The sequence below is a fragment of the Ascaphus truei genome, unplaced genomic scaffold, assembly GCF_040206685.1.
Source record: "Ascaphus truei isolate aAscTru1 unplaced genomic scaffold, aAscTru1.hap1 HAP1_SCAFFOLD_1639, whole genome shotgun sequence".
Classification (NCBI taxonomy): Eukaryota; Metazoa; Chordata; class Amphibia; order Anura; family Ascaphidae; genus Ascaphus; species Ascaphus truei.
Genome location: NW_027454531.1, coordinates 47,353 through 72,907, shown reverse-complemented (window position 1 = coordinate 72,907; position 25,555 = coordinate 47,353). Strand labels below are relative to the sequence as shown.

The window sequence follows — 25,555 nt, the reverse complement described above, 5'->3', positions numbered from 1 at the left end:
GCATGTGCGATGCTGCTGGAATGCATGTCTGGCACGCATGCGCGATGCTGGAACGCATATGTCTGGCACGCATGTGCGATGCTGCTGGAACTCATATGACTGGCACCCATGCGCGATGCTGGAACGCATATGTCTGACACACATGCGCGATGCTGCTGGAACTCATATGCTTGGCACGCATGCGCGATACTGCTGGAACTCATATGCCTGGCACGCATGCGCGATGCTGCTGGAACTCATATGCCTGGCACGCATGCGCGATGCTGCTGGAACTCATATGCCTGGCACGCATTCGCGATGCTGCTGGAACTCATATGCTTGGCACGCATGCGCGATGCTGCTGGAACTCATATGCTTGGCACGCATGCGCGATACTGCTGGAACTCATATGCCTGGCACGCATGCGCGATGCTGCTGCTGGAACGCAGGATTTTATTAAACCTTCACTGGAATGTAGGAATATAATAATAATACTTATCATGATTACAAATGTAAGAAAATAACAATAGTTAGGGGACAACACGTATTTTATTGGTCTATAACAAATGAAACAAATGTACTATATATCAGTTTCACATATATTTTCTTTTTGCTCCTATAGGGATCCTGTGTGTGAGACGCCCTCTTATCCCATCACAGGGGGGCGCCGCTGACCCTATTACCGTATAGGGATCCTGTGTGTGAGACGCCCTCTTATCCCATCACAGGGAGGCACCGCTGACCCTATTATCCCATCACAGGGAGGCACCGCTGTCCCTATTATCTTATAGGAATCCCGTGTGTGAGACGCCCTCTTATCCCATCACAGGGAGGCACCGCTGACCCTATTATCCCATCACAGGGGGGCACCGCTGTCCCTATTACCTTATAGGAATCCCCTGTGTGTGAGACGCCCTCTTATCCCATCACAGGGGGGCACCGCTGTCCCTATTACCTTATAGGAATCCCCTGTGTGTGAGACGCCCTCTTATCCCATCACAGGGAGGCACCGCTGTCCCTATTACCTTATAGGAATCCCCTGTGTGTGAGACACCCTCTTATCCCATCACAGGGGGGCACCGCTGTCCCTATTACCTTATAGGAATCCCCTGTGTGTGAGACACCCTCTTATCCCATCACAGGGAGGCGCCGCTGACCCTATTATTTTATAGGAATCCCTGTGTGTGTGAGACGCCCTCTTATCCCTTTAAAGGTCACCACTGGCCCGTTAACATGTCCCCCCTTGATGACATCACACATCAAGGTCATCGTCTGGATCTTCATCATCATAATCGTCAGCGGGGTCAGGATCGTAAAATATTCTCCCAGAGCTGCTTGAAGAATGAAGGAGAGAGGACTTCCTGCAACAGGAGGTGGGGGGGGGGGGGATGGAGGAGAGAAAGGGGGCAGGAGAGAGAGAGAGAGCGAGAGAGGAGGAGAGCGATGGGGGGTAGGAGAGGGAGAAGGATGATAGTGGGGGGGAGGAGAGAGGGGGCAGGAGAGAGAGAGGAGAGCGATGGGGGTAGGAGAGAGAGAAGGATGAAAGTGGGGGGAGGAGAGAGGGCAGGAGAGAGAGGAGGAGAGCGATGGTAGGAGAGAGAGAAGGATGATAGTGGGGGGAGGAGAAGAAGGGGGGGAGGAGAAGGGGGGAGGAGGAGAAGGGAGGAGGAGAAGGGGGGGAGGAGGAGAAGGGGGGGAGGAGGAGAAGGGGGGAGAGGAGGAGAAGGGGGGAGAGGAGAAGGGGGGAAGAGGAGAAGGAGGGAGGAGGAGAAGGGGGGAGGAGGAGAAGAGGGGGGAGGAGAGAGGGGGCAGGAGAGCGATGGGGTAGGAGAGAGAGAAGGATGATAGTGGAGGGGGAGGAGGAGAAGTGGGGAGGAGAAGGGGGAGGAGAGAGGGGGCAGGAGAGAGAGAGGAAAGAGAGGAGGAGAGCGATGGGAGTAGGAGAGAGAGAAGGATGATAGTGTGGGGGGGGGGGGAGAAGGGGGGAGGAGAAGGGGGGAGGAGAGAGGGGGCAGGAGAGAGAGAGGAAAGAGAGGAGGAGAGCGATGGGGGTAGGAGAGAGAGAAGGATGATAGTGGGGGGGGGGAGGAGGAGGAGAAAGAGGGGAGGTTGAGAAAGGGGGGAGGAGAGAGAGGATATACCTTTAAACAGACACAGAGACCCTACAAAAGTCCGGCATCAGACCCTATACAAGTCCCACAGTAGCAGTGGTTGTAGGATGTCCCCTCACTGTGTGTATAGGGCGTATATAGGGGACACTCACTTGTTCTCACTGAATGTATAGGGCGTATATAGGGGACACACTGGCTCTCACTGAATGTATACAGGAGAAACTCACTTGTTCTCAGTGTATGTATAGGGTGTATATAGGGCAGCACTCACTTGTCTCAGTGAATGTATAGGTGTATAATAGAGGACACACACTTGTTCTCAGTGTATGTAAAGGGTGTATATAGGGGACACTTGCTCGCAATGAATGAATAGGGTGTATATAGGGGACACACAACTTGCTCTCAGTGAACGTATAGGGTGTATATAAGGGACACTCATGTGCTCCCACTGTATGCATAAGGGGACACTCGCTTGCTCTCAGTGAATGTATAGGGTGTATATAGGGGACACTGACATGCTCTCAGTGAATGTATAAGTGTATATAGGGTGACACACGCTCTCAGTGAATGTACATGGTGTATTTAGGGGACACTCACTTGTTCTCAGTTAATGCATAGGGTGTATATAGGGGGACACACTTGCTCTCAGTGTATGTATAGGGTGTATACAGGGGGCCCTCACTTGCTCTCAGTGAATGCGTAGGGCGTATAGAGGGGACACTCATTTGCTCTCAGTGAATGTGTAGGGTGTATATAGGGGACACTCAGTTGCTCTCAGTGAATGTGTAGGGTGTATATAGGAGACACTCACTTGCTCTCAGTGAATGTGTAGGGTGTATATAGGGGACACTCACTTGCTCTCAGTGAATGTGTAGGGTGTATATAGGGACACTCACTTGCTCTCAGCGAATGTGTAGGGTGTATACAGGGGACACTCACTTGCTCTCAGCGAATGTGTAGGGTGTATATAGGGGACACTCACTTGCTCTCAGTGAATGTGTAGGGTGTATATAGGGGACACTCACTTGCTCTCAGTGAATGTGTAGGGTGTATATAGGGACACTCACTTGCTCTCAGTGAATGTGTAGGGTGTATATAGGGGACACTCACTTGCTCTCAGTGAATGTGTAGGGTGTATATAGGGGACACTCACTTGCTCTCAGTGAATGTGTAGGGCAGGGAGGCAGAATCCTTTAATTCTCGGTCGGCTTCCGACAATCGGAGATTAAATGTCAGATTCGCTGTGGGATCCGCCTGAGGGGGGGGGGGAGAGTGAGAAGGGGGGGAGAGTGAGAAGGGGGGGGGAGAGTGAGAAGGGGGGGAGAGTGAGAAGGGGGGGAAGAGTGAGAAGCGTTGCACCCTTACCCTCCTCTGCAGAGCGTCCCACCCTTACCCCCTCCCCTGCAGAGCGTCACTCCCTTACCCCCTCCCCTGCAGAGCGTCTCACCTCCGCTCGCCTCCGTCTCTCCCTTAGCCCCTCCCTTGCAGAGCATCGCACCCTTACCCTCCGCCGCAGAGCGTCGCTCCCTTACCCCCTCCCCTGCAGAGCGTCGCTCCCTTACCCCCTCCCTTGCAGAGCATCGCACCCTTACCCTCCGTTGCAGAGCGTCACTCCCTTACCCCCTCCCCTGCAGAGGGTCTCACCTCCGCCCGCCTCTCCCTTACCCCCTCCCTTGCAGAGCGTCGCACCCTTACCCTCCGCTGAAGAGCGTCGCTCCCTTACCCCTCCGTTGCAGAGCGTCGCTCCCTTACCCTCCCCTGCAGAGCGTCACTCCCTTACCCTCTCCCTTGCAGAGCTTCGCTCCCTTACCCCGCCGCTGCAGAGCGTCGCTCCCATACCCCCTCCCCTGCAGAGCATCTCACATCTGCTCGCCTCCGTCGCTCCCATACCCCCTCCCCTGCAGAGCATCTCACCTCTGCTCTCCTCCGTCGCTCCCTTACCCCCTCTCCTGCAGAGCGTCGCTCCCATACCCCTCCCCTGCAGAGCATCTCACCTCCGTCTCTCCCTTACCCCCTCCCCTGCAGAGCGTCTCACCTCCGCTCGCCTCCGCCTCTCCCTTACCTGATCCCCTGCAGAGCGTCGCTCCATACCCCCTCCCCTGCAGAGCATCTCACCTCCGCTCGCCTCCGCCTCGCCCTTACCCCCTGCCCTGCAGAGCATCTCACCTCTGCTCGCCTCTCCCTTACCCCCTCCCCTGCAGAGCATCTCACCTCCGCTCGCCTCTCCCTTACCCCCTCCCCTGCAGAACGTCGCTCCCATACCCCCTCCCCTGCAGAGCATCTCACCTCCGCTCGCCTCTCCCTTACCCCCTCCCCTGCAGAGCATCTCACCTCCGCTCGCCTCCGCCTCTCCCTTACCCCCTCCCCTGCAGAGCATCTCACCTCCACCTCTCCCTTACCCCCTCCCCTGCAGAGCATCTCACCTCCGCCTCTCACTTACCCCCTCCCCTGCAGAGCATCTCACCTCCGCCTCTCCCTTACCCCCTCCCCTGCAGAGCATCTCACCTCCGCTCGCCTCCGCCTCTCCCATACCCCCTCCACTGCAGAGCATCTCACCTCCGCCTCTCCCTTACCCCCTCCTCTGCAGAGCATCTCACCTCCGCACGCCTCTGCCTCTCCCATACCCCCTCCCTGCAGAGCATCTCACCTCCGCCTCTCCCTTACCCCCTCCCTGCAGAGCATCTCACCTCCGCCTCTCCCATACCCCCTCCCCTGCAGAGCATCTCACCTCCGCCTCTCCCATACCCCCTCCCCTGCAGAGCATCTCACCTCCGCTCGCCTCCGCCTCTCCCATACCCCCTCCCTGCAGAGCATCTCACCTCCACCTCTCCCTTACCCCCTCCCCTGCAGATCATCTCACCTCTGCTCGCCTCCGCCTCTCCATACCCCCTCCCCTGCAGAGCATCTCACCTCCGCCTCTCCCATACCCCCTCCCCTGCAGAGCATCTCACCTCCGCCTCTCCCATACCCCCTCCCCTGCAGAGCATCTCACCTCCGCTCGCCTCTGCCTCTCCCATACCCCCTCCCTGCAGAGCATCTCATCTCCACCTCTCCCTTACCCCCTCCCCTGCAGAGCATCTCACCTCCGCTCGCCTCCGCCTCTCCCATACCCCCTCCCCTGCAGAGCATCTCACCTCCGCCTCTCCCTTACCCCTCCCCTGCAGAGCATCTCACCTCCGCCTCTCCCATACCCCCTCCCCTGCAGAGCATCTCACCTCCGCCTCTCCCATACCCCCTCCCCTGCAGAGCATCTCACCTCCGCTCGCCTCCGTCTCTCCCATACACCCTCCCTACAGAGCATCTCACCTCCGCTCGCCTCCGTCTCTCCCATACCCCCTCCCCTGCAGAGCATCTCACCTCCGCTCGCCTCCGTCTCTCCCATACCCCCTCCCCTGCAGAGCATCTCACCTCCGCCTCTCCCATACCCCCTCCCCTGCAGAGCATCTCACCTCCGCCTCTCCCATACCCCCTCCTCTGCAGAGCATCTCACCTCCGCTCGCCTCCGTCTCTCCCATACCCCCTCCTCTGCAGAGCATCTCACCTCCGCTCGCCTCCGCCTCTCTGCCTCTTGCTCGGTAAATGTTTCCACAGAGAAACCGTCGTGGATCGTAAATTCTTCCCCTGCATTACAAATACCCCATCACAGGGCTGCCACAGGGGCAATAAGGCACCCCGGAGCAGGGTTACCCCATCACAGGGCTGCCACAGGGGCAATAAGGCACCCCGGAGCAGGGTTACCCCATCACAGGGCTGCCACAGGGGCAATAAGGCATCCAGGATCAGGGTTACCCCATCACAGGGCTGCCACGGGGGCAATAAGGCACCCAGGAGCAGGGTTACCCCATCACAGGGCAGCCACAGGGGCAATAAGGGACCCAAGAGCAGGGTCACCCCATCACAGGGCAGCCACAGGGGCAATAAGGCACCCGGGAGCAGGGTTACCCCATCACAGGGCAGCCACGGGGCAATAAGGCACCCCGGAGCAGGGTTACCCCATCACAGGGCTGCCACAGGGCTAATAAGGCACCCAGGAGCAGGGTTACCCCATCACAGGGCTGCCACAGGGGCAATAAGGCACCCCGGAGCAGGGTTAGCCCATCACAGGGCTGCCACAGGGGCAATAAGGCACCCAGGAGCAGGGTTACCCCATCACAGGGCTGCCACAGGGGCAATAAGGCACGCGGGAGCAGGGTTACCCCATCACAGGGCTGCCACAGGGGCAATAAAGCACCCAGGAGCAGGGTTACCCCATCAAAGGGATGCCACAGGGGCAATAAGGCACATGGAAGGGTTACCCCATCAAGGGGCTGCCACAGGGGCAATAAAGCACCCAGGAGCAGGGTTACCCCATCAAAGGGATGCCACAGGGGCAATAAGGCACATGGAAGGGTTACCCCATCAAGGGGTATTTAAAGGCTGCCACAGGGGCAATATGGCACTCTGGAGCAGGGTTACCGCACGGGGCACTTACGGTGGTGACGACCTTGCCGGTTCTCTTGCGGTGTGTGACAGTGACCCGGTCTCGGGGGCCCCTCTCGCTCACGTGAATCACGGTGCCAGCGAGGAGACACACGGATCTAAGGACGCCAGGAGTGTGCAGATCCGTGTGCAAGAGCGCCAGCACACGCGTGACCCGGGGTCCTGGGGAGAGAGGAGGTAATAGGGTCAGCGGCGCCCCCCTGTGATGGGATAAGAGGGCGTCTCACACACGGGATCCTATAAGGTAATAGGGACAGCGGCGCCTCCCTGTGATGGGATAAGAGGGCGTCTCACACACACGGGATTCCTATAAGGTAATAGGGTCAGCGGTGCCCCCTGTGATGGGATAAGAGGGCGTCTCACACACGGGATTCCTATAAGATAATAGGGACAGCGGTGCCCCCCTGTGATGGGATAAGAGGGCATCTCACACACGGGATTCCTATAAGGTAATAGGGACAGCGGCGCCCCCCTGTGATGGGATAAGAGGGCGTCTCATACACGGGATTCCTATAAGGTAATAGGGACAGCGGTGCCCCCTGTGATGGGATAAGAGGGCGTCTCACACACGGGATTCCTATAAGGTAATAGGGACAGCGGCGCCCCCCTGTGATGGGATAAGAGGGCGTCTCATACACGGGATTCCTATAAGGTAATAGGGACAGCGGTGCCCCCCTGTGATGGGATAAGAGGGCGTCTCACACACGGGATTCCTATAAGGTAATAGGGACAGCGGCGCCCCCCTGTGATGGGATAGAGGGCGTCTCACACACGGGATTCCTATAAGATAATAGGGACAGCGGCGCCCCCCTGTGATGGGATAAGAGGGCGTCTCACACACAGGATTCCTATAAGGTAATAGGGACAGCGGCGCCCCCCTGTGATGGGATAAGAGGGCGTCTCATACACGGGATTCCTATAAGGTAATAGGGACAGCGGTGCCCCCTGTGATGGGATAAGAGGGCGTCTCACACACGGGATTCCTATAAGATAATAGGGACAGCGGTGCCTCCCTGTGATGGGATAAGAGGGCGTCTCACACACAGGGGATTCCTATAAGGTAATAGGGACAGCGGTGCCTCCCTGTGATGGGATAAGAGGGCGTCTCACACACGGATTCCTATAAGGTAATAGGGACAGTGGTGCCCCCCTGTGATGGGATAAGAGGGCGTCTCACACACGGGATTCCTATAAGATAATAGGGACAGCGGTGCCCCCCCTGTGATGGGATAAGAGGGCGTCTCACACACGGGATTCCTATAAGATAATAGGGACAGCGGTGCCCCCCCTGTGATGGGATAAGAGGGCGTCTCACACACGGGATCCTATAAGATAATAGGGTCAGCGGTGCCTCCCTGTGATGGGATAAGAGGGCGTCTCACACACAGGGGATTCCTATAAGATAATAGGGACAGCGGTGCCTCCCTGTGATGGGATAAGGGGGCGTCTCACACACGGGATTCCTATAAGATAATAGGGACAGCGGTGCCTCCCTGTGATGGGATAAGAGGGCGTCTCACACACAGGATTCCTATAAGGTAATAGGGACAGCGGTGCCTCCCTGTGATGGGATAAGAGGGCGTCTCACACACAGGATTCCTATAAGATAATAGGGACAGCGGTGCCTCCCTGTGATGGGATAAGAGAGCGTCTCACACACAGGATTCCTATAAGGTAATAGGGACAGCGGTGCCCCCCTGTGATGGGATAAGAGGGCATCTCACACACAGGATTCCTATAAGATAATAGGGACAGCGGCGCCTCCCTGTGATGGGATAAGAGGGCGTCTCACACATAGGATTCCTATAAGGTAATAGGGACAGCGGTGCCTCCTGTGATGGGATAAGAGGGGCGTCTCACACACACAGGATTCCTATAAGGTAATAGGGACAGCGGTGCCTCCCTGTGATGGGATAAGAGGGCGTCTCAAACATGGGATTCCTATAAGGTAATAGGGACAGCGGTGCCTCCCTGTGATGGGATAAGAGGGCGTCTCACACACGGGATTCCTATAAGCTAATAGGGACAGCGGTGCCCCCCTGTGATGGGATAAGAGGGCGTCACACACACAGGATTCCTATAAGGTAATAGGGACAGCGGTGCCCCCCTGTGATGGATAAGAGAGCGTCTCACACACAGGATTCCTATAAGGTAATAGGGACAGCGGTGCCTCCCTGTGATGGATAAGAGGGCGTCTCACACACACGGGATTCCTATAAGGTAATAGGGACAGCGGCGTCCCCCTGTGATGGATAAGAGGGCGTCTCACACACACGGGATTCCTATAAGGTAATAGGGACAGCGGTGCCTCCCTGTGATGGGATAAGAGGGCGTCTCACACACGGGATTCCTATAAGATAATAGGGTCAGCTGTGCCCCACTGTGATGGGATATAGAGGGGATTCCAATAAGGTAATAGGGTCAGCTTCTCACCCGCCCCGTGCTTTCCTTGGGTTAACCCTCGCAGGGTGTGACAGACGGACGGCAGGGGACTGCGAGCCAGGACCCAGCTCAGCGAATCCAGGACGATCGTCACGGGGTGGCAGGAATCCCCCAAACGCCCCAAAATCCCACTGGCGGTGAAATCTTGCGGTGTGAGGGACGATGCGACTCCGATCCAGCGTAAGGGGTCAGAGAAGCCATCGTGAAAGGTCATGCTTAGGGGAGGTGGGGGGGGGGGGGGAAGAGAGGTTAGAGGTCAAACGCGATGGATCCCATTTTACTCTGCCTTACCAATATATCACCTATTACAGGACCCTATAACCCCCTATATCAGGGGTGGGAAATCCAGGGCCGCTAACAGGTCAGGTATTAGGGATACCGCTGCTTCAGCACAGGTGGCTCAGTCGCTGAAGCCGGGATATCCTTAAAACGGCTGCTGTTGGTGGCCCTTGAGGACTGGAGTTGGCCACGCAGCCCTATATCCTCGCTCTCTAACCCCTATATACGTCCCCTTCACCCTATAACTTTCCCTCACCCTAGAATCCTCTATATCCTCCCACCTCATCCTGTAACTGCCCTATACCCGCCCCCTTACCCTACAACTACTATATGCCCCCCTCCATATAATGTCCCCGTCACCATATATCTGTCCTATAACCCGCCTATATATGCCCCCGCTTTCTCACCTGGATAAGACCTGGGGGGTAAATCCCTCAGCGTATTCATCCCGACCGACCTCGTACCCGAAAACATGGACAGATTCCCCCCTACAAGTGAGAGGTACAGGTCACTGCAGGGCATTCCCCCGTTCTAAAAACCCCGCAGAGCTTTGCGACACTCACCCTCCCCTCACCATATCCTCTTCCCTCCATTCCTCCCCCATCACCCACCCTCTTCATCACTTGTCCCCATCACCCACCCTCCCCATCCCTCCGTCACCCGTCCCCATCACCCCCCCTCCCTCATCACACACCCTCACCCCCCTCTTCTTCGCTTGTCCCCATCACCCACCCCCCCCCCATCACCCCCTCTCCCTCATCACCCCCCTCTTCATCACCCACCCACTCACCCCCCTCTTCATCACCTGTCCCCATCACCAACCCTTCTCCCTCCGTCATCACCCACCCTCTCTCCATCACCCACCCTCCCCATCCCTCCGTCACCATCACCCACCCCCTCCCTCATCACCCACCCTCACCTCTGCAGAGCAGGCTGCACAAAGCTCTTCAGCAAGTCTCTGCGCTGCGCAGCGCGGTGTCTGCGGAAGAAGGAGACGCACATTACCTTGGGTGACGGTGTAGGGGGCTTCCTACTGGGCGGCCGGTAGTGTAGGTGTTGTGGACAAACGGTGTGAACATTGAGGGGGGGCGGGGCGTAGGTGGGGCATGCTGTTGGACAGGGGAGAGTTTGAGTTGGAGACCACAAGATTTATACGACATGGAGGATCTTCGGAATGGAGGATCTCGGGCATGGATGATCTCGGGCATGGAGGATCTCAGCATGGAGGATCTGCGGCATGGAGGATCTCGGCATTCCGGCATGGAGGATCTCGGGCATGGAGGATCTTCGGAATGGAGGATCTTCGGAATGGAGGATCTCGGGCATGGAGGATCTCGGGCATGGAGGATCTCGGGCATGGAAGATCTCGGGCATGGAGGATCTCGGGCATGGAGGATCTCGGGCATGGAGGATCTCGGGCATGGAGGATCTTCGGAATGGAGGATCTCGGGCATGGAAAATCTCGGGCATGGAGGATCTCGGCATGGCGACCTTGTTCTAAGAAGCGGTGTCCCATGGTAAAAACTTTCCGTTCTGTCCCGGTCAGGAAGGTGTTACCATTGGTGGGTGGTAGACAGCCAAGACCATGTTGTATCAATGGTAACATCAAAATAGTCCATCTTCTGAGATTCCCGTCCTCGCTCTCTTGGGTGCTTTTTCGCCGTTTGTCCGGGGGTGATGAGATGGGGTTGGCAGTGACGTGTTGGGGTTCTGATAAAGTTCCCGGGGGTTGATCCGTGCTCCCCCACGACCACGAGATATTTGTAGGATTGGGAGGGGGGGGGGGTCGGGAGGGGTGAGTGCCACTTTTCCCCCCCCCCAATCTTTTTCCTTTATTTGAAACAAACAGGGAACAAATACAAGTACATTGCGTTCGTTTGTACATAACAAATAAAGTACAATCATTGAATCCAAAAAAGGCATTTTCGGTTTTTTTGTTGGGGGGGGGGGTGGATAGGGGCGGGGGTGTGGGAAGTGTGAATGACAGACAGAGGAGGGGAGGGATAGGTCCGGTGGGGGGTGTGGGGTGTGTGTACCGACTCCTTTTCATATTGGAGGGGCTGACTGATTCGGGTACTTGCTTATAGGAAAGTTGGGCCTCAGCGATCTAGCCATGGCCCCAGGTGTTATTGAACTGGGGAACTTCTTGTGTGAGCATGGCCGTAAGTTTTTCTATGGTCATAACCGTGATAATTCTTCTAGAGACCGTACTTTTTGAGGGAGCTTTTACTTGCTTCCAAGCAGCTGCGATAGAGCACCTCGCAGCAGTTAGGGTGGCTGAGATAAGTTTTGTTAGGGGAGTGGGGAGGCCATCAACTTGTTTTCCCAACAGAAAGGTGAGTGCCACTTCTGACACACAAATAAAAATAATATATACATACAATGATATACATTTTGAAAGCTATACAGTACATGTATATATTTACATACATATATAAATATATACATATATACATAACTTTTGCACTATATATGAGTTTGAAGGCCCTGGCCGACATGCATGCTGGTCTTTGTGGTGGTCCCTCCCCCAAGACTCCATCTCCCATCATGCCCTGCTCTCTGTACCGGTAATGAGCAGGACCCCAGAGGTCCCGCCGCCTCTTAGCTCCTGCAGCATGCTGCTGCTGCTTCCACTCTCCTGCGCAGCGCCTGCTTTCTACGTCACAGCGCCACAGTGGCGCGCCCAAAACCGATTCCCTTGTGGGATGACCAATGTTGGCGACCATTGCGCGTCGCCATCTTGGTACCCCCATTACGCCTGCGCGCCGCCATCTTGGTACTCCCAGTACGCCGTTGCGTTGTTTATTTTATTCATACGTATTCGTGTATATTTAAAAAAAATGGCCAGGAAGTTGTTCTGTAACGTTCATGATTTAAAAAAAAACCCCGGTGTTTGCGCCGAGCGGTGACCGCGGTGACCGAATTCTGCTGCTGTTGTAGTCCCCGTTACTGCGAGGATGGCGGGGTGTACCAAAATGGCCGCCAGTATGCAAGCTCAGCCTTGCCACCAAGATGGCCGCCAAACGAGCTTCCCGCGAGTGCAGCAAGATGGCGGCCCTCCCTTCCGGGGTTGCCATGGAGATTATCCAAAACACTCATGGCCAGAACGGTGTTTCATGGCTTCAGTGTTTTTATTACATCATACAACCGAATTATTCTTCTGTCCAATGATATTTACTGCATAGTGACCCCTAAAATGCTATACAGAGGTGTAGGGGGCACAAGATGTGGAACACAGTGAAAGCGCTCAGCCCTGTAACCCATTCTCCGCCATGTTTAACACCCAGAATATTTTATAGGACACTTAATAGGGTTTCAAATCTGGGCCTCACATCCACCCCCCAAAAAGACCCTGGACAAAGCCCCCACAACCCCCAACCCTACAGCTCACCCCGCTCTTGTTAAGGGTGAGGCTTCAGAGATCCCAAAGATACAAGGATAAGTTATAGGGCTGATTATTACAGGATATGCGTCTGTTGACCCCACTGATGAGGCCCAGGCAGATATTTCTCTAGGGTTTTAAATCGCTGGAGTGTTTGAGAGCAGAGGGGGACAATTCTAATAAGGGAAACATATAGGGGGATACTTCTAATAAGGGTTATTAGTTGGTATTTCCTAATAATGCCTATAGACGTCCCCTAACCTGCAGCTCGCCCCACACACCCCAATAACCCACAGGACCCAAGACCTGTAGGGACACATCAAATAGGGGGGTATTCTTCTATTAGGGACAGACATCTCCAATAAGCCTGGGGTGCTTAACGCCAGTCCTCAAGCCCTGTGCTGAAGCAGGGATATCTTGAAAAGCCGACCTGTTTGGGGGGGGGGGGGGGGGGGGTCACTTGAGCCCCCCTAAAATAAGTGGTACCTAATAAGGGCAGACTTTATAAAAGTTGTTTATATGGGGAGGGGGGGGGGGAAGGATTTAGTCATTTAAAAGTTTAGGTTGCACAATACAGGAAGGGGTTAATCGTTTTGCTAAACAGATTATTTCAACGTTCCGCCTTGCGGGATCTGTGCCACTCCGACGCGGCATGGGTTAATCCGCAGGGCCAGATGAGTAACCCATTTAGGAACTAGGTATGCTCTTAGTAATTAAACTTCCTCTAACCGTTTATATTTAAAAAAAAAAAAAAAAAAAAGCAGGTGCGGTCGGAGAAAATTACCCCTCCCCCTCCCCCTCTCCCCCGACGTGTTCATGCGAGGGACGCTCGCCGGGGGAATAAAGCTTTAACAGGCGGCTTAAAAACACCATGAAACCAGATCCCAAGGGTTAGCGGAAATCACACCGTACAACAGAATGTGAAGGTGTTCTGCACAGCTCTGCCTACACGCGCGACGCTCGGCGCTGCGAATGTGCGCTCGTCACTGCAGGATCAATCCGGGGAGCCCTGGAGGCGGACATTACATAGTGTACGCATGCGTCCGGGAGGTTAACCCAAGTATCAAAGTATTTGATGTAATGTGTGCCGCCGTTAATGTGATGCTCCCCTTGCAATGTAAAGATGTGTATGTCTCAAAAAATACAATAAAAAAAAGATTGAAACAAAGAACGGAGGGGGGGGGGGGGGGGGTTCCCAGCACTCGCCGCAATATAACAGAGATGGGATCATGCTAAATCCAGAATTAAATGATGGAAGCACAAGACTATAAAAACATGAACGTGTGCCTCGCGTTCGCAGCGCCAGTAAAAAGGAAGTGATTCTAAGCGCACAAATGCAAGGGACAAAAACAGGGGCGGGGAAAACAAAAGAAAAAGGGGAACAAAATCAAAATAAAGGGGGGTATGGGAAAAGGGAAAATAGGGGGGCAATGTTTCGGGGTAAGGACCCCTTCCTCAGGCCCGTTGATTGAAAGCAGCAGCCCCATTGCAGAAACAGGAAAGCTTGAAAGAGGAGCAGGAACTCTGGTTTACCTGAACTCAAGCAGTACACACTTTCCTTCTGTCTTTTAGACTCTGTGACGTTTGCTGATTCAATTCATTTGCATTATAGTCTATAGTACTATTGTCATATTTTTTCAGTATATTGTGATTCTATTATTGGGGTCTGTACATTGATACAGGGAATTAAGGAAGTACCTTTGGTCCGTGGGTCCTTTGGAAGGGGTACTTACCCCAAATGTTGCCCCCCCCCTATTTTTCCTTCCCATACCTCCCTGTGTGTGATTTCCCCTTTTCTTTTGTTTCCCCGCCCCTGTGTTTGTCCCTTTCATTTGTGCGCTTAGACTCACTTCCTTTTTACAGCGCTGCGCATGCGTATGACACGTTCCCATTTTTTATAGTCTCGTTCTTCCATCGTTGCATTCCGGATTTAGCATTATCCAATCGCTGTAATCATTTTGCAGCAGAGAGTGCTGGGAACACCCCCCCCCTGTTCTTTGCTATTATTTGGAGGTATTAGGGTCCCCCCTGTTCCCTTGAGCACCCTGCAGCCATGTTCATTAATATACTTTGAGTAGCTCTTTGTTTACCCAAGTATGTTCTCGTGAATCAGAGGAGCGTTTCACTCCTGGATTATACGTCAAATAATGTCATCCCCGTTGCCATATCTAAAAACAGTGACATTGAGACGTGACAGGTAGGATTACACCCATACATGTCTGGGCCAGACCTAACAATGTGGTATTATGGGGGGGTCTGACACTCCCATTTCAGACTACTCCTTGATAAAGCACATTTATTGTGCGAAACGCACAGGAGGCTCCACACCTCCTTTGGATGATGTTGATCATTGAATAAATCTTTATATTTTGATACCACCTGGCTGCCTGGGCAGTGCGCTGCTTTCTCCTTTTTGTGCTGTTTGGACTATTATCAGCGGCTGGACACGCCACCACAGATTGAGGCTCCAGGAGTGGGTAAGATCCATAGAAGAAAGCAAGACATTTCTTTCCGGATTTATTGCAAGTTATTGTGTGTTATGGACATTTATGATGGTTTCCATAACACACAGGTGATATCAGTTTTGACCGTTTCCTTGGAGAATTGGGGGTCACTCACTTATTATACCCACTCCACATGAGTTGTACTCATGTGATTCATTTATTGAGGATTCCCAACTTATTCCAGAACTATTGGAGCACCCACTATCTTCATATCTTCTCAGTGTGTGGTCTTGTTGGCAACGTCTTCCCATGAACCTCTAGGGGAACCAACGCTAGATCGTTTGAAGGGCCTGCCCAACGTGATTGGGTGAAACAGGTTTTTGTTGAAGGAATTCCCATACAGCATCAATAAAATCAGATGTACGTTGGTAATAATCCCTGTAATTGTTTACGTTACAATTATAACGCATCTAAAGATGGAATAACCCAAGTATCATCTTCCAGGTTCAGTTGAACCAGTGTACCGGGAAGGGCCTTGTTTTGGTATGTTTCACCTGCCCTATTCTTATACATTGAGGTCAAGTGTACATTTTTCTGGGAACAAAATTGGGGAGCAAACCCTACAATGAACCCCATCGTGTCCCCGTGGCGTCTGCCGTGCGGGGAGCGGAGAAACAGCGACCAGTTTGGGCGGTTGTCCAGTTGGGAGAGGGTGTATGCGATTGAGAATCGAGGGGAGGGTAAAATGTGGACACAGGGCAAAGTATAGGGGTTTTCCTGATTGGGGAGGGGGAATTTCATAAGATAAAAATCTTGAAACCCACATTTATTAGGATTGCGGTAGGAGGGAAAGAAAAGATATTCAAACAGGTTTAATAACTTCCAAAAAAAACACATTTTATTTATATACAAAAAAAACACACAACCCCAATGTCAAATTTCTGCTAAAAACAAAGACAAAGCGTGATATGCAGACGGAGGACACATTGCGCCGATGGGATCGTTGGTCCACTTCTGTGATGCTGTAACCAACATTTAAAAAACAAAAAACAAATACCAAATTCTGCATTTTGGGATAACGGGTTTTCTATCCCTTCCATTGCTGGATCGGAAAGAAAACCCTCTTGTTTAAATCCCACCCACCCTACAAAACCCGTCACACATTTCCCCCCCTCCCCTCCCATCCCCCGGTCCTAGGCCTTCTTAAAAACAAGGAGAAAAATCCATTCCAAGATATCGATTGAACCTGCCGGGCAGATGGCGTTAAGGCACAGAATTTAGGGTGGGAAAGTGTTACTCTGGGAACACACAGGGTCAGGAACCCCTTTAAAAAGCAGTAGTCTCCCCCCCTCCCAAATCCCACACAATGGTTTCCCCATATACAGCAGTGTGTGGGCAAAAACCATGGGGATTTTGCCCTCAAACATGGCCGCTCAGCAGCTTCCCATCAGCACCACTGGTCGGCAGGAAGCGCCCGGCGGCCATCTTTGCCGAGTGCCAGAGTAGCTCGCTTTGAAGCATCGTATCTTGGAGTGTGTGGGGACCACGCAGATGGGGCCAGGGGGGGGCTGCTGCAGCACTGGCGGCAAGGCGGCTCACACATACTCTTTGCCGCTGGAGGGGGCCTTGGTCCGAGCCCCCTTGGGGTAGGGCCGCTTGCTCTGGCCGGTCTGGCGGGGGCAGGAGCAGGCTAATAGAGCACCGCCGAGTATGACCAAGAGGGAACCGGCCCAGCCGATGAAAACACCGGCGCCAAACTCATACCTGGGAGGGGAGAAGAGAGGGGGGGGGGGGGTTTAATATGGAGGAGAGTAGGCGGGTCTTTAAAATGGAGGCAAAGAAGGAGTGTTTAAAATGGAGGCAAAGAGAAGGGGGTGTTAAAATGAAGAGGGTAAATAAGGGAGAGAAGGGAAGCACCAGCCTGGTTAGTACAGTTGCTGGTCTCTGAAGTGGGAAGTCACTCACTTTGTGTTGACGGGTGTGAGTGGGTTGTAGAAATCCCGGATAATCTGGTTGCCGTACCAGGAACAAGCGATCAGAGCAGCCAGACCTGAGGGTGAAGAGGGGGACATCAGAGATTAGCCATGCACCCAAATAGCGATAACCACCCCCCCCTGCCCACCAAGCCCCCACCCGGGAGAGATAGGCCTGCACACTCACCAGCCACCAGGAACACGAAGCCCCCCGTCATGGCGATCCGCGCCTTCTTCACCTTATCGTCCCCTCCGCATTTGGTGCATTTCATCCCCATGGTGGAGACGGCAACGCCGAAGACCCCGATCACGAGGGAGACCACCATGAGAGCGCGCGTGGCCTGGAGCGCAGCTGCAGGGAGAGAGAGAAGAGACCACCGTGAGAGGTTGAAGGGGGAGACTACCACAAGGGAGGCCTAGAAGGCCCACAGCCCCCCCCCGCCACCAGGAGGGGAGGCCCCACCACCAGGAGGGAGGAAAGCGTGGAAGAGGGGCTGTCTGTGGGACAGGGACTCTTCCCCCCCTCCCCCCAATACCTTTCCCAGACAACACCAGGCTCAGTAACCCCCCTCCCCAATCCCAAGTGTTCCCTAAACACCCCAAGCAAGACCCTACAGAATGATGTACCCATTCCCCGTTAAACACCGCTCCCCCGTGTCAGCGCTGCTGTTTAATGCGGCGTGTAGGGCGAGAACACGCAGGTCCGTGTCTGAACACGCCGCATGAATGCGATACCGGAAACCCGATAACGTCTGCAGGAACCCGCACATTCCCGACAAGCCTAAATCATACGGCTGACCCCATGTTGGGATTAACCTACACCTGCCTCCCCCCCTAATCCCACTATCTGCACATACATACAGGACACTTAACTTCTCCTGCCAGAGACCCGCAGAGCATCGCTCCCTTACCCCTCTCCCTGCCAGAGACCCGCAGAGCGTCGCTCCCTTATCCCCCCTCCCTGCCAGAGACCCGCAGAGCATCGCCCCCTTATCCCCTCTCCCAGCCAGAGACCCGGAGAGCGTCGCTCCCTTGTCCCCTCTCCCTGCCAGAGACCCGCAGAGCATCGCCCCCTTATCCCCTCTCCCTGCCAGAGACCGCAGAGCATCGCTCCCTTATCCACTCCCCCTGCCAGTGTCCAGCAGAGCGTCGCTCATTTATCCCCTCCCTGCCAGTGTCCTGCAGAGCGTCGCTCCCTTATCCCCTCTCCCTGCCAGAGCTGCGCAGAGCATCACTCCCTTGTCCCCTCTGCCAGAGATCCGCAGAGCGTCGCTCCCTTATCCCCTCTCCCTGCCAGAGACCTGCAGAGCGTCGCTCCCTTATCCCCTCTCCCTGCCAGTGTCCCGCAGAGCATCGCTCCCTTATCCCTCCCTGCCAGAGACCTGCAGAGCGTCGCTCCCTTATCCATCTCCCTGCCAGAGACCTGCAGAGCGTCGCTCCCTTATCCACCTCCCTGCCAGGGACCTGCAGAGCACCGCCCCCTTAGCCCCTCTCCCAGCCAGAGACCCGCAGAGCGTCGCTCCCTTGTCCCCTCTCCCTGCCAGAGACCCGCAGAGCGTCGCTCCCTTGTCCCCTCTCCCTGCCAGAGACCGAAGAGCGTCGCTCCCTTGTCCCCTCTCCCTGCCAGTGACCGGCAGAGCGTCGCTCCCTTATCCCCTCTCCCTGCCAGAGACCCGCAGAGCGTCGCTCCCTTATCCCCTCTCCCTGCCAGAGACCGGCAGAGCGTCACTCCTTAATGACATCACCACACAGACGTGTTCTGTAAGCGATGTCACTGGATGACATCACCGCCAGACTGTGCACTTTGCACCTGCAGGAGCCCCACGTACAGTCCGTCCCAAACAGTGCCCCAAGCAGCAAAGCACTCAGCCAGAAAACCCTCACAGGCCACCGTCCGACGAGACGCAGACCCTCACAGGCCACCGTCCGAGACGCAGACCCTCACAGGCCACCGTCCGACGAGACGCAGACCCTCACAGGCCACCGTCCGACGAGACGCAGACCCTCACAGGCCACCGTCCGACGAGACGCAGACCCTCACAGGCCACCGTCCGACGAGACGCAGACCCTCACAGGCCACCGTCCGACGAGACGCAGACCCTCACAGGCCACCGTCCGAGACGCAGACCTTCACAGGCCACCGTCCGACGAGACACAGACCCTCACAGGCCACCGTCCAACGAGACGCAGACCCTCACAGGCCACCGTCCGAGACGCAGACCCTCACAGGCCACCGTCCGAGACGCAGACCCTCACAGGCCACCGTCCGACGAGACGCAGACCCTCACAGGCCACCGTCCGAGACGCAGACCCTCACAGGCCACCGTCCGACGAGACGCAGACCCTCACAGGCCACCGTCCGACGAGACGCAGACCCTCACAGGCCACCGTCCGACGAGACGCAGGCCCTCACAGGCCACCGTCCAACGAGATGCTCGCAAATCAATTATAATAAAAACTCGTCAACTCCGTAACAAAAAAAAACAAAACCTAGAAGTGTGTGCAGCAAATAAAACCCCCACCCTGCCCTCCCCCATTCTCTTAGCATACAGTGCTTCCACTGCAGGTAGGGATTCTGGGTAATGACATGCAAATGAGCACACTCACCTTTTGCTTCTAATCCATTTTAACATGGACCCCCTTATAAACGTATGCCTGCCGTAACTAACACGACAGGCATCAATAAGCTTATCGGGTCCCATATCAAAATGGGAGCATGCAGTTACCCAGAATCCCTAGCTGCAGGCATCAATAAGCTTATAGAGTCCCATGTTAAAATGGAGGCATGTCATTACCCAGAATCCCTAGCTGCAGGCATCAATAAGCTTATAGAGTCCCATGTTAAAATGGAGGCTTGCAGTTACCCAGAATCCCTAGCTGCAGGCATCAATAAGCTTATAGAGTCCCATGTTAAAATGGAGGCTTGCAGTTACCCAGAATCCCTAGCTGCAGGCATCAATAAGCTTATAGAGTCCCATGTTAAAATGGAGGCATGTCATTACCCAGAATCCTTAGCAGCAGTGGAAGCATGCCAAGTGAATGGAGGGGGGGGGGGGGGAGAAGCAGGGCGGCACAGCTGTGAGACGTGGGAATGTGCTCACACGCGGGAGTTTAATTCGCTGCCCACTGTAGTGTGTTTATGCCACTTTTCCCCCCTCGCCATAACTTAAACAAGGTCTCACCCGGCCAACACGTTTTTATTTTATAATGGATTCCGGGAGACGCGCGCGCACACCGGGAGCAGGGGGGGTGGGGGCACGGGAGGGAGGAGGCACGCGCTCACACCGGGAGCAGGGGGGGTGGGGGCAGGGGTGGAGGAGGCGCGCGCTCACACCGGGAGCAGGGGGGGTGGGGGCACGGGGTCAGCACTGCAGGCGAGGCCCATTCTGTGTATTTTATGTGGGGATTCTTTTAAACGAGCCAATGAGACGGGAATGGAGGGGGGAGGGCGGGAGGAGGAGGGCTGAAACTGCGCGTCCCAGGTGAGAGAGACTTCCCCGCGGTGTGACATGAGGGGGGGAGGGGAGTTTCACAGAAACTAGAGCCAGGGGGAGGGAGAAAGTCAACAGGATAGAGGGAGGAGGGCAGAAAGTCAACAGGAGGGGGGGGGGGGGTACATGCAGAATAGTGGGAGAAAGTACACAGGAAGGTATACAAAGATTGGGGGGGGGGGGCAGGACGCAGGTAATTAAATCCTCACTTGTCTAGAGCGGGGGGGGGGGGGGGGAGAGGGGGGGGGCGCACTCAACTCCAGGTCCCCAACTCCCGCCCCAAACAGGTCAGGTCTTCCGGGTATGCGCCTGCTTCAGCACAGGTGGCGCAATCATCCCCAGCTTCAGCGCAGACGGCTCAAATCGGCCGCTCCGTCCAAGACAGCCGCCTGCTCTGAAGCTGGGACCGACTCCGCTGAAGCGGGGATATTGCCAGTTTGATCATTTCCCACAGAAAGCGCCAGACTTGGCAGCATCAAAACAACCAGAAACCCCGCCTCCCAAACCCCACGCGTTTCCAACGCGCCATTAACTGGCGGCATACATTTATATCCCCTATAGGGATTATACCTTTCCATACGTTCCCAGATAGTTACAGAGACGTCTATATATAGGAAATATATACTGTCCTAATATCGCTCTGTATACAGAAAGCGATGGGTTTCAATAGATCTTCCAGATAACAAATGGTCAAATGTTATATTAAACACAGGAGTACTCCACTCCAGCCCCCCCTGAGCCTGATTGAGCCACCTGTGCTGAAGCAGGGATACCCTGAAAACCTGACCTGTTGGTGACCCTTGTGTTGAACCCCTGCATCCATGTAGAAATACTAATATTTAACCAGAATGTAACTTCACACGAATCCTATAATATACACAAACTAAAGCCTTAATCAGAATATAATGTATCCGTATAAAATGCCAGTATCACGCGTTCAAGGTCATTTAGCCGCCGTCTGCAGAGTGTCCCAAATATACACTATACAATGTGCCCCAAATATACACTATACAATGTGTCCCAAATATACACTATACAATGTGCCCCAAATATACACTATACAATGTGCCCCAAATATACACTATACAATGTGTCCCAAATATACACTATACAATGTGCCCCAAATATACACTATACAATGTGCCCCAAATATACACTATACAATGTGTCCCAAATATACACTATACAATGTGTCCCAAATATACACTATACAATGTGCCCCAAATATACACTATACAATGTGCCCCAAATATACACTATACAATGTATCCCAAATATACACTATACAATGTGCCCCAAATATACACTATACAATGTGCCCCAAATATACACTATACAATGTGCCCCAAATATACACTATACAATGTGTCCCAAATAAACACTATACAATGTGCCCCAAATATACACTATACAATGTGCCCCAAATATACACTATACAATGTGCCCCAAATATACACTATACAATGTGCCCCAAATATACACTATACAATGTGCCCCAAATATACACTATACAATGTGCCCCAAATATACACTATACAATGTGCCCCAAATATACACTATACAATGTGCCCCAAATATACACTATACAATGTGCCCCAAATATACACTATACAATGTGCCCCAAATATACACTATACAATGTGCCCCAAATATACACTATACAATGTTTCACGCGGGTCGTGTCTGCTATACATATATTGGGCATGCAATATATTTAATGTACACCTACAGCTGCAAATTCAATATAAAAATGTATGTCTAATAGAACGAATATTTAATACACAATACACACTAATTAACATAAATCAACATTTATTGTGTGCACGGTGAGCGCGCACAGCCACTTAATATGCGCTCAGAACGTTTAATATTTAAGTGTTGAAAATGCACGTGGTTAATATACAAACTATATGCATGTGAAGTAAATATTCCTTATTAAACACATGACGTGTACGAATGAAATGTAATACATATTTAATGTATGCATCTTCAGTAGATAAAAGTTTAAGCGCGCGCTGTTCAGTATAGATCAGCGTCGCTTAATGCCTGTCCTGAAGCACCCCACCCCCCCTAACAGGTCAGGTTTACAGGATATCCCTGCTTCAGCACACGGGGCTCAATCAGTCCCTGCTTCAGCACAGATGGCTCAGAGGCACAGTCAAAGTCTGGGCCACCTTAAACAGGGCCTGATGGAGCCACCTGTGCTGAAGCAGGGATATCCTGTAAACCTGACCTGTTGGGGGATATATTATACGTGATGTAGAAATATTTCGATGCGCGCGTACGAGGTCTCCGCAGGCTCCCTGTATAAATGGTGATTACAGACCACACGAGATAAGCGTCGCGCCCACACACGCCAGCGTTTACTCACTGATAACCCCGTGACAGGCACAGCGTCTTATCAGACACCCCGACGGGTCATGTAACGGGAGCAGAGGCGGCACGAGAGGGGCAACAAGGCACTCAGGAGGAGGGTTACCCCCATCCTGTGGGTGGATATACAGGGGCAATAGGGCACTCAGGAGGGTTACCCCCATCATGTGGGTGGATATACTGGGGCAATAAGGCACTCAGGAGGAGGGTTACCCCATCATGTGGATGGATATAGAGGGGCAATAAGGCACTCAGGAGCCAGGTTACCCTATCGGGGTGGGGAGGGGGAATAAAGGCGGTTGCTTGGGCAATAAGGGTAACCCAGCCCCCGAGTGCCTTATTACCCCCGGGTGGGGGAGGGGGAGTAATTCCCAGGGAAGGCAGAGCCAGAGACCATTACCATAACCAGTCCAGCCGGTTTAGGGAAGAGAGCAGAGCCGCTCCCCTGTGAACAGGTGGGGAGGGGCAGTTTATACAAAGAGAGGGGGGGGAGGGGCAGGTAAGAGTGGCATGGTCACCCCAGCAGGGCAAATTTACTGCCAGGGGCCAGGTTCAAGGCACACCCCATATTACCCAAGCTCACACCCCAGAAATGGCAGACCCCCTCCCCCCCCCCCCAAAAAAAAAACCACCTACAGGGTATTTCAGGAGACTGTGCCAAGACACCTGCCAGCGTGACTCAGCCAGGGGGTATCACCTTACCCCAGCGAAACTGGGAACGGGGCAGGAGGGGGAATTCAGAGGGTGGCTACCACCCACAGAACTCCTAACCTGCCACCCAGTAGGGCAATAAGGGACCCCGTGTCGGGTTGATGACCTGCCCTGCATTTGGGTGGGGCAGAAGTAGGTAGAGTACTGCCCCCTCTTCTTGTATATTGCCCCCTACAGACCATATATTGACCACTCACATGACTGCTGTTGCCCCAAAACAGCCACTTACCCCCAGGACTATACTGACCGTAAACATCACACTATATTTGCCCCAACACACCAAGTATTTGCCCCATCCCCCCCCCCATATCTGCCCTACCCCATCAGACTTGCCCCACCGCCTCATCCAACTGCCCCAGCGCCCAATATTTCCCTCACATTTACCCCCAACACAACCCCATACATGCCCCCCCCCCACAAATCAGCCCCACAAGTTGTGCCCCGGTACTCACCGTCCAGCTGGAGCATGGAGTCGTAGATCTTGCACTGGATTTGCCCCGTGCTCTGGGTCACACACGACATCCACAGCCCCTGGTAGATGGCCACCGCCGTGATGATGTTGTCGCCCGCGTAGGACGACATTCGCCACTGGGGCATGATGGTGGCAGCGATGAGCGCGATCCACCCCAGCAGCGCCATGACGAAGCCCAACAGCTGCAGCCCGGAGTTGGCCATGGCTAGTGGTAACCCAAGGGGGGCTAGTGGTCACCCAAGGGTGAGGCTAGGGGTAACCCAACAAGGTGGGCTAGTGGTAACCCAAGGGTGAGGCAAGGGGTAACCAAACAAGGGGGGCTAGTGGTAACCCAACAAGGGGGGCTAGTGGTCACCCAAGGGTGAGGCTAGTGGTCACCCAAGGGTGAGGCTAGTGGTAACCCAAGGGTGAGGTTAGTGACCACCCAACAAGGGGGGCTTAGTGACCACCCAACAAGGGGGGCTAGTGACCACCCAACAAGGGGGGCTAGTGACCACCCAACAAGGGGGGCTAGTGACCACCCAACAAGGGGGGCTAGTGACCTAGAGAGGTGGGGCAAGTGGGCAAATACGCCCAAACCAGGCTAAATCCCTAAAAAAAAAAAAAAAAAGGTGGGCTAGTAACCTCCCACGGGTGGCAAGGGTTGGGCTACCAACAACTGGAATGTGGCTACCAGTTAAAATAAAAGGACAGGAGGGGGTTAAAGAGACCCCAAAAGTCCAGGTAAAGTGGGTAGGTGGGCTACCAAGAGTAAAATCCACTAGCCACAAGGGGCAATTATCCCAGGCACAAGCACCCTGGTGGGTGGAAACGATGAGGCTTGGACTCCCCGAGGTGGATGGGTGGGTTGGTCACCGGTCTTCGCCCGAGAGGGGCAGTTAATTTGCTGGTATTAAAGTTGCCCCGGCTTGCTCTTGCCCCGCGGTTCTTTGCTCCCCTCCTCCGGTCTCTCTCCCCCTGCTGATTGCCGCTGCCCCCGTGTCCCGGCTCCGCTCGGTGGGCCTGCTGTCCGTCCCTCACTGCCGTACTTCCGTCCCCCCCGCCTGCGTGATGATACCTGATCCAGGTGTGGCACCTGCGGACTCCTTTATGGACATGGCCCCGCCCCCTCAATCCCCGCAGGCCACGCCCACTGTATGGGTGGGTGGGCGGGGCCCCTGGAGAGGAAGGGGGAGTATCATGACGTCACCGGCACAGGTACCAGAGGCAGAGAGTGAGTCAACAGAAACCAGTGACGTCATATACACCTGCAAACAGAGACTGTGTACTGTATACACAAGTGTGTGTATACACAGAGTGCTACAGTGTGTGTGTGTCACTGTGTGTGTGTAAACACAGAGTTCTATAGTGTGTATGTGTGTATGTGTGTAAACACAGAGTCCTATAGTGTGTATGTGTGTATGTGTGTGTGTGTGTGTG

At 54.1% G+C, this 25,555-nt stretch overlaps 2 protein-coding genes across 6 annotated transcripts; both read right to left on the bottom strand.

The window, feature by feature from the left end:
- Window positions 1–493: 493 nt before the first annotated feature.
- Window positions 494–12,035, bottom strand: ELP5 (elongator acetyltransferase complex subunit 5). 3 transcript variants are annotated; one of them, XM_075581868.1, is made up of 8 exons: window positions 11,856–12,035; window positions 10,210–10,269; window positions 9,698–9,778; window positions 9,003–9,226; window positions 6,562–6,731; window positions 5,632–5,712; window positions 3,244–3,344; window positions 495–1,340 (listed from the first exon to the last, which is right to left on the bottom strand). In XM_075581868.1, exons 1-8 carry the CDS (start codon window positions 12,014–12,016, stop codon window positions 1,232–1,234), a joined length of 987 nt encoding a protein of 328 aa, XP_075437983.1. In that variant the 5' UTR covers window positions 12,017–12,035; the 3' UTR covers window positions 495–1,231. The 3 variants fall into 3 exon arrangements, with proteins under 3 accessions (XP_075437981.1, XP_075437982.1, XP_075437983.1); XM_075581866.1 differs by lacking the exons at window positions 10,210–10,269; window positions 11,856–12,035 and adding an exon at window positions 10,296–11,833 and having other exon boundaries at window positions 494–1,340; XM_075581867.1 differs by lacking the exons at window positions 5,632–5,712; window positions 10,210–10,269; window positions 11,856–12,035 and adding an exon at window positions 10,296–11,835 and having other exon boundaries at window positions 494–1,340.
- Window positions 12,036–15,987: 3,952 nt separating this feature from the next.
- On the bottom strand, window positions 15,988–25,207 carry CLDN7 (claudin 7). 3 transcript variants are annotated; one of them, XM_075581863.1, is made up of 5 exons: window positions 24,526–25,207; window positions 24,117–24,431; window positions 17,277–17,441; window positions 17,082–17,166; window positions 15,988–16,880 (listed from the first exon to the last, which is right to left on the bottom strand). In XM_075581863.1, the coding sequence occupies exons 2-5, from the start codon at window positions 24,337–24,339 to the stop codon at window positions 16,712–16,714; spliced, it is 642 nt and encodes a 213-aa protein (XP_075437978.1). In that variant the 5' UTR covers window positions 24,340–24,431; window positions 24,526–25,207; the 3' UTR covers window positions 15,988–16,711. The 3 variants fall into 3 exon arrangements, with proteins under 3 accessions (XP_075437978.1, XP_075437977.1, XP_075437980.1); XM_075581862.1 differs by having other exon boundaries at window positions 24,117–25,207; XM_075581865.1 differs by lacking the exons at window positions 24,117–24,431; window positions 24,526–25,207 and adding an exon at window positions 22,952–23,170.
- Window positions 25,208–25,555: the final 348 nt, after the last annotated feature.

Coding starts and splice junctions, on each gene's coding strand:
- ELP5 (XM_075581866.1), bottom strand. CDS start 10,744: ATGCCCGAGATCCTCCATTCCGAAGATCCTCCATGCCCGAGATCCTCC. Junction 6,732..9,002: donor CCAAGGAAAGCACGGGGCGG/GTGAGAAGCTGA, acceptor CTCTCTCCCCAG/GACCCCGGGTCACGCGTGTG. Junction 5,713..6,561: donor CCGGCAAGGTCGTCACCACC/GTAAGTGCCCCG, acceptor ATTTGTAATGCA/GGGGAAGAATTTACGATCCA.
- CLDN7 (XM_075581862.1), bottom strand. CDS start 24,339: ATGGCCAACTCCGGGCTGCAGCTGTTGGGCTTCGTCATGGCGCTGCTG. Junction 17,167..17,276: donor CTTCGTGTTCCTGGTGGCTG/GTGAGTGTGCAG, acceptor CTTCACCCTCAG/GTCTGGCTGCTCTGATCGCT. Junction 16,881..17,081: donor CTCACACCCGTCAACACAAA/GTGAGTGACTTC, acceptor CTCCCCTCCCAG/GTATGAGTTTGGCGCCGGTG.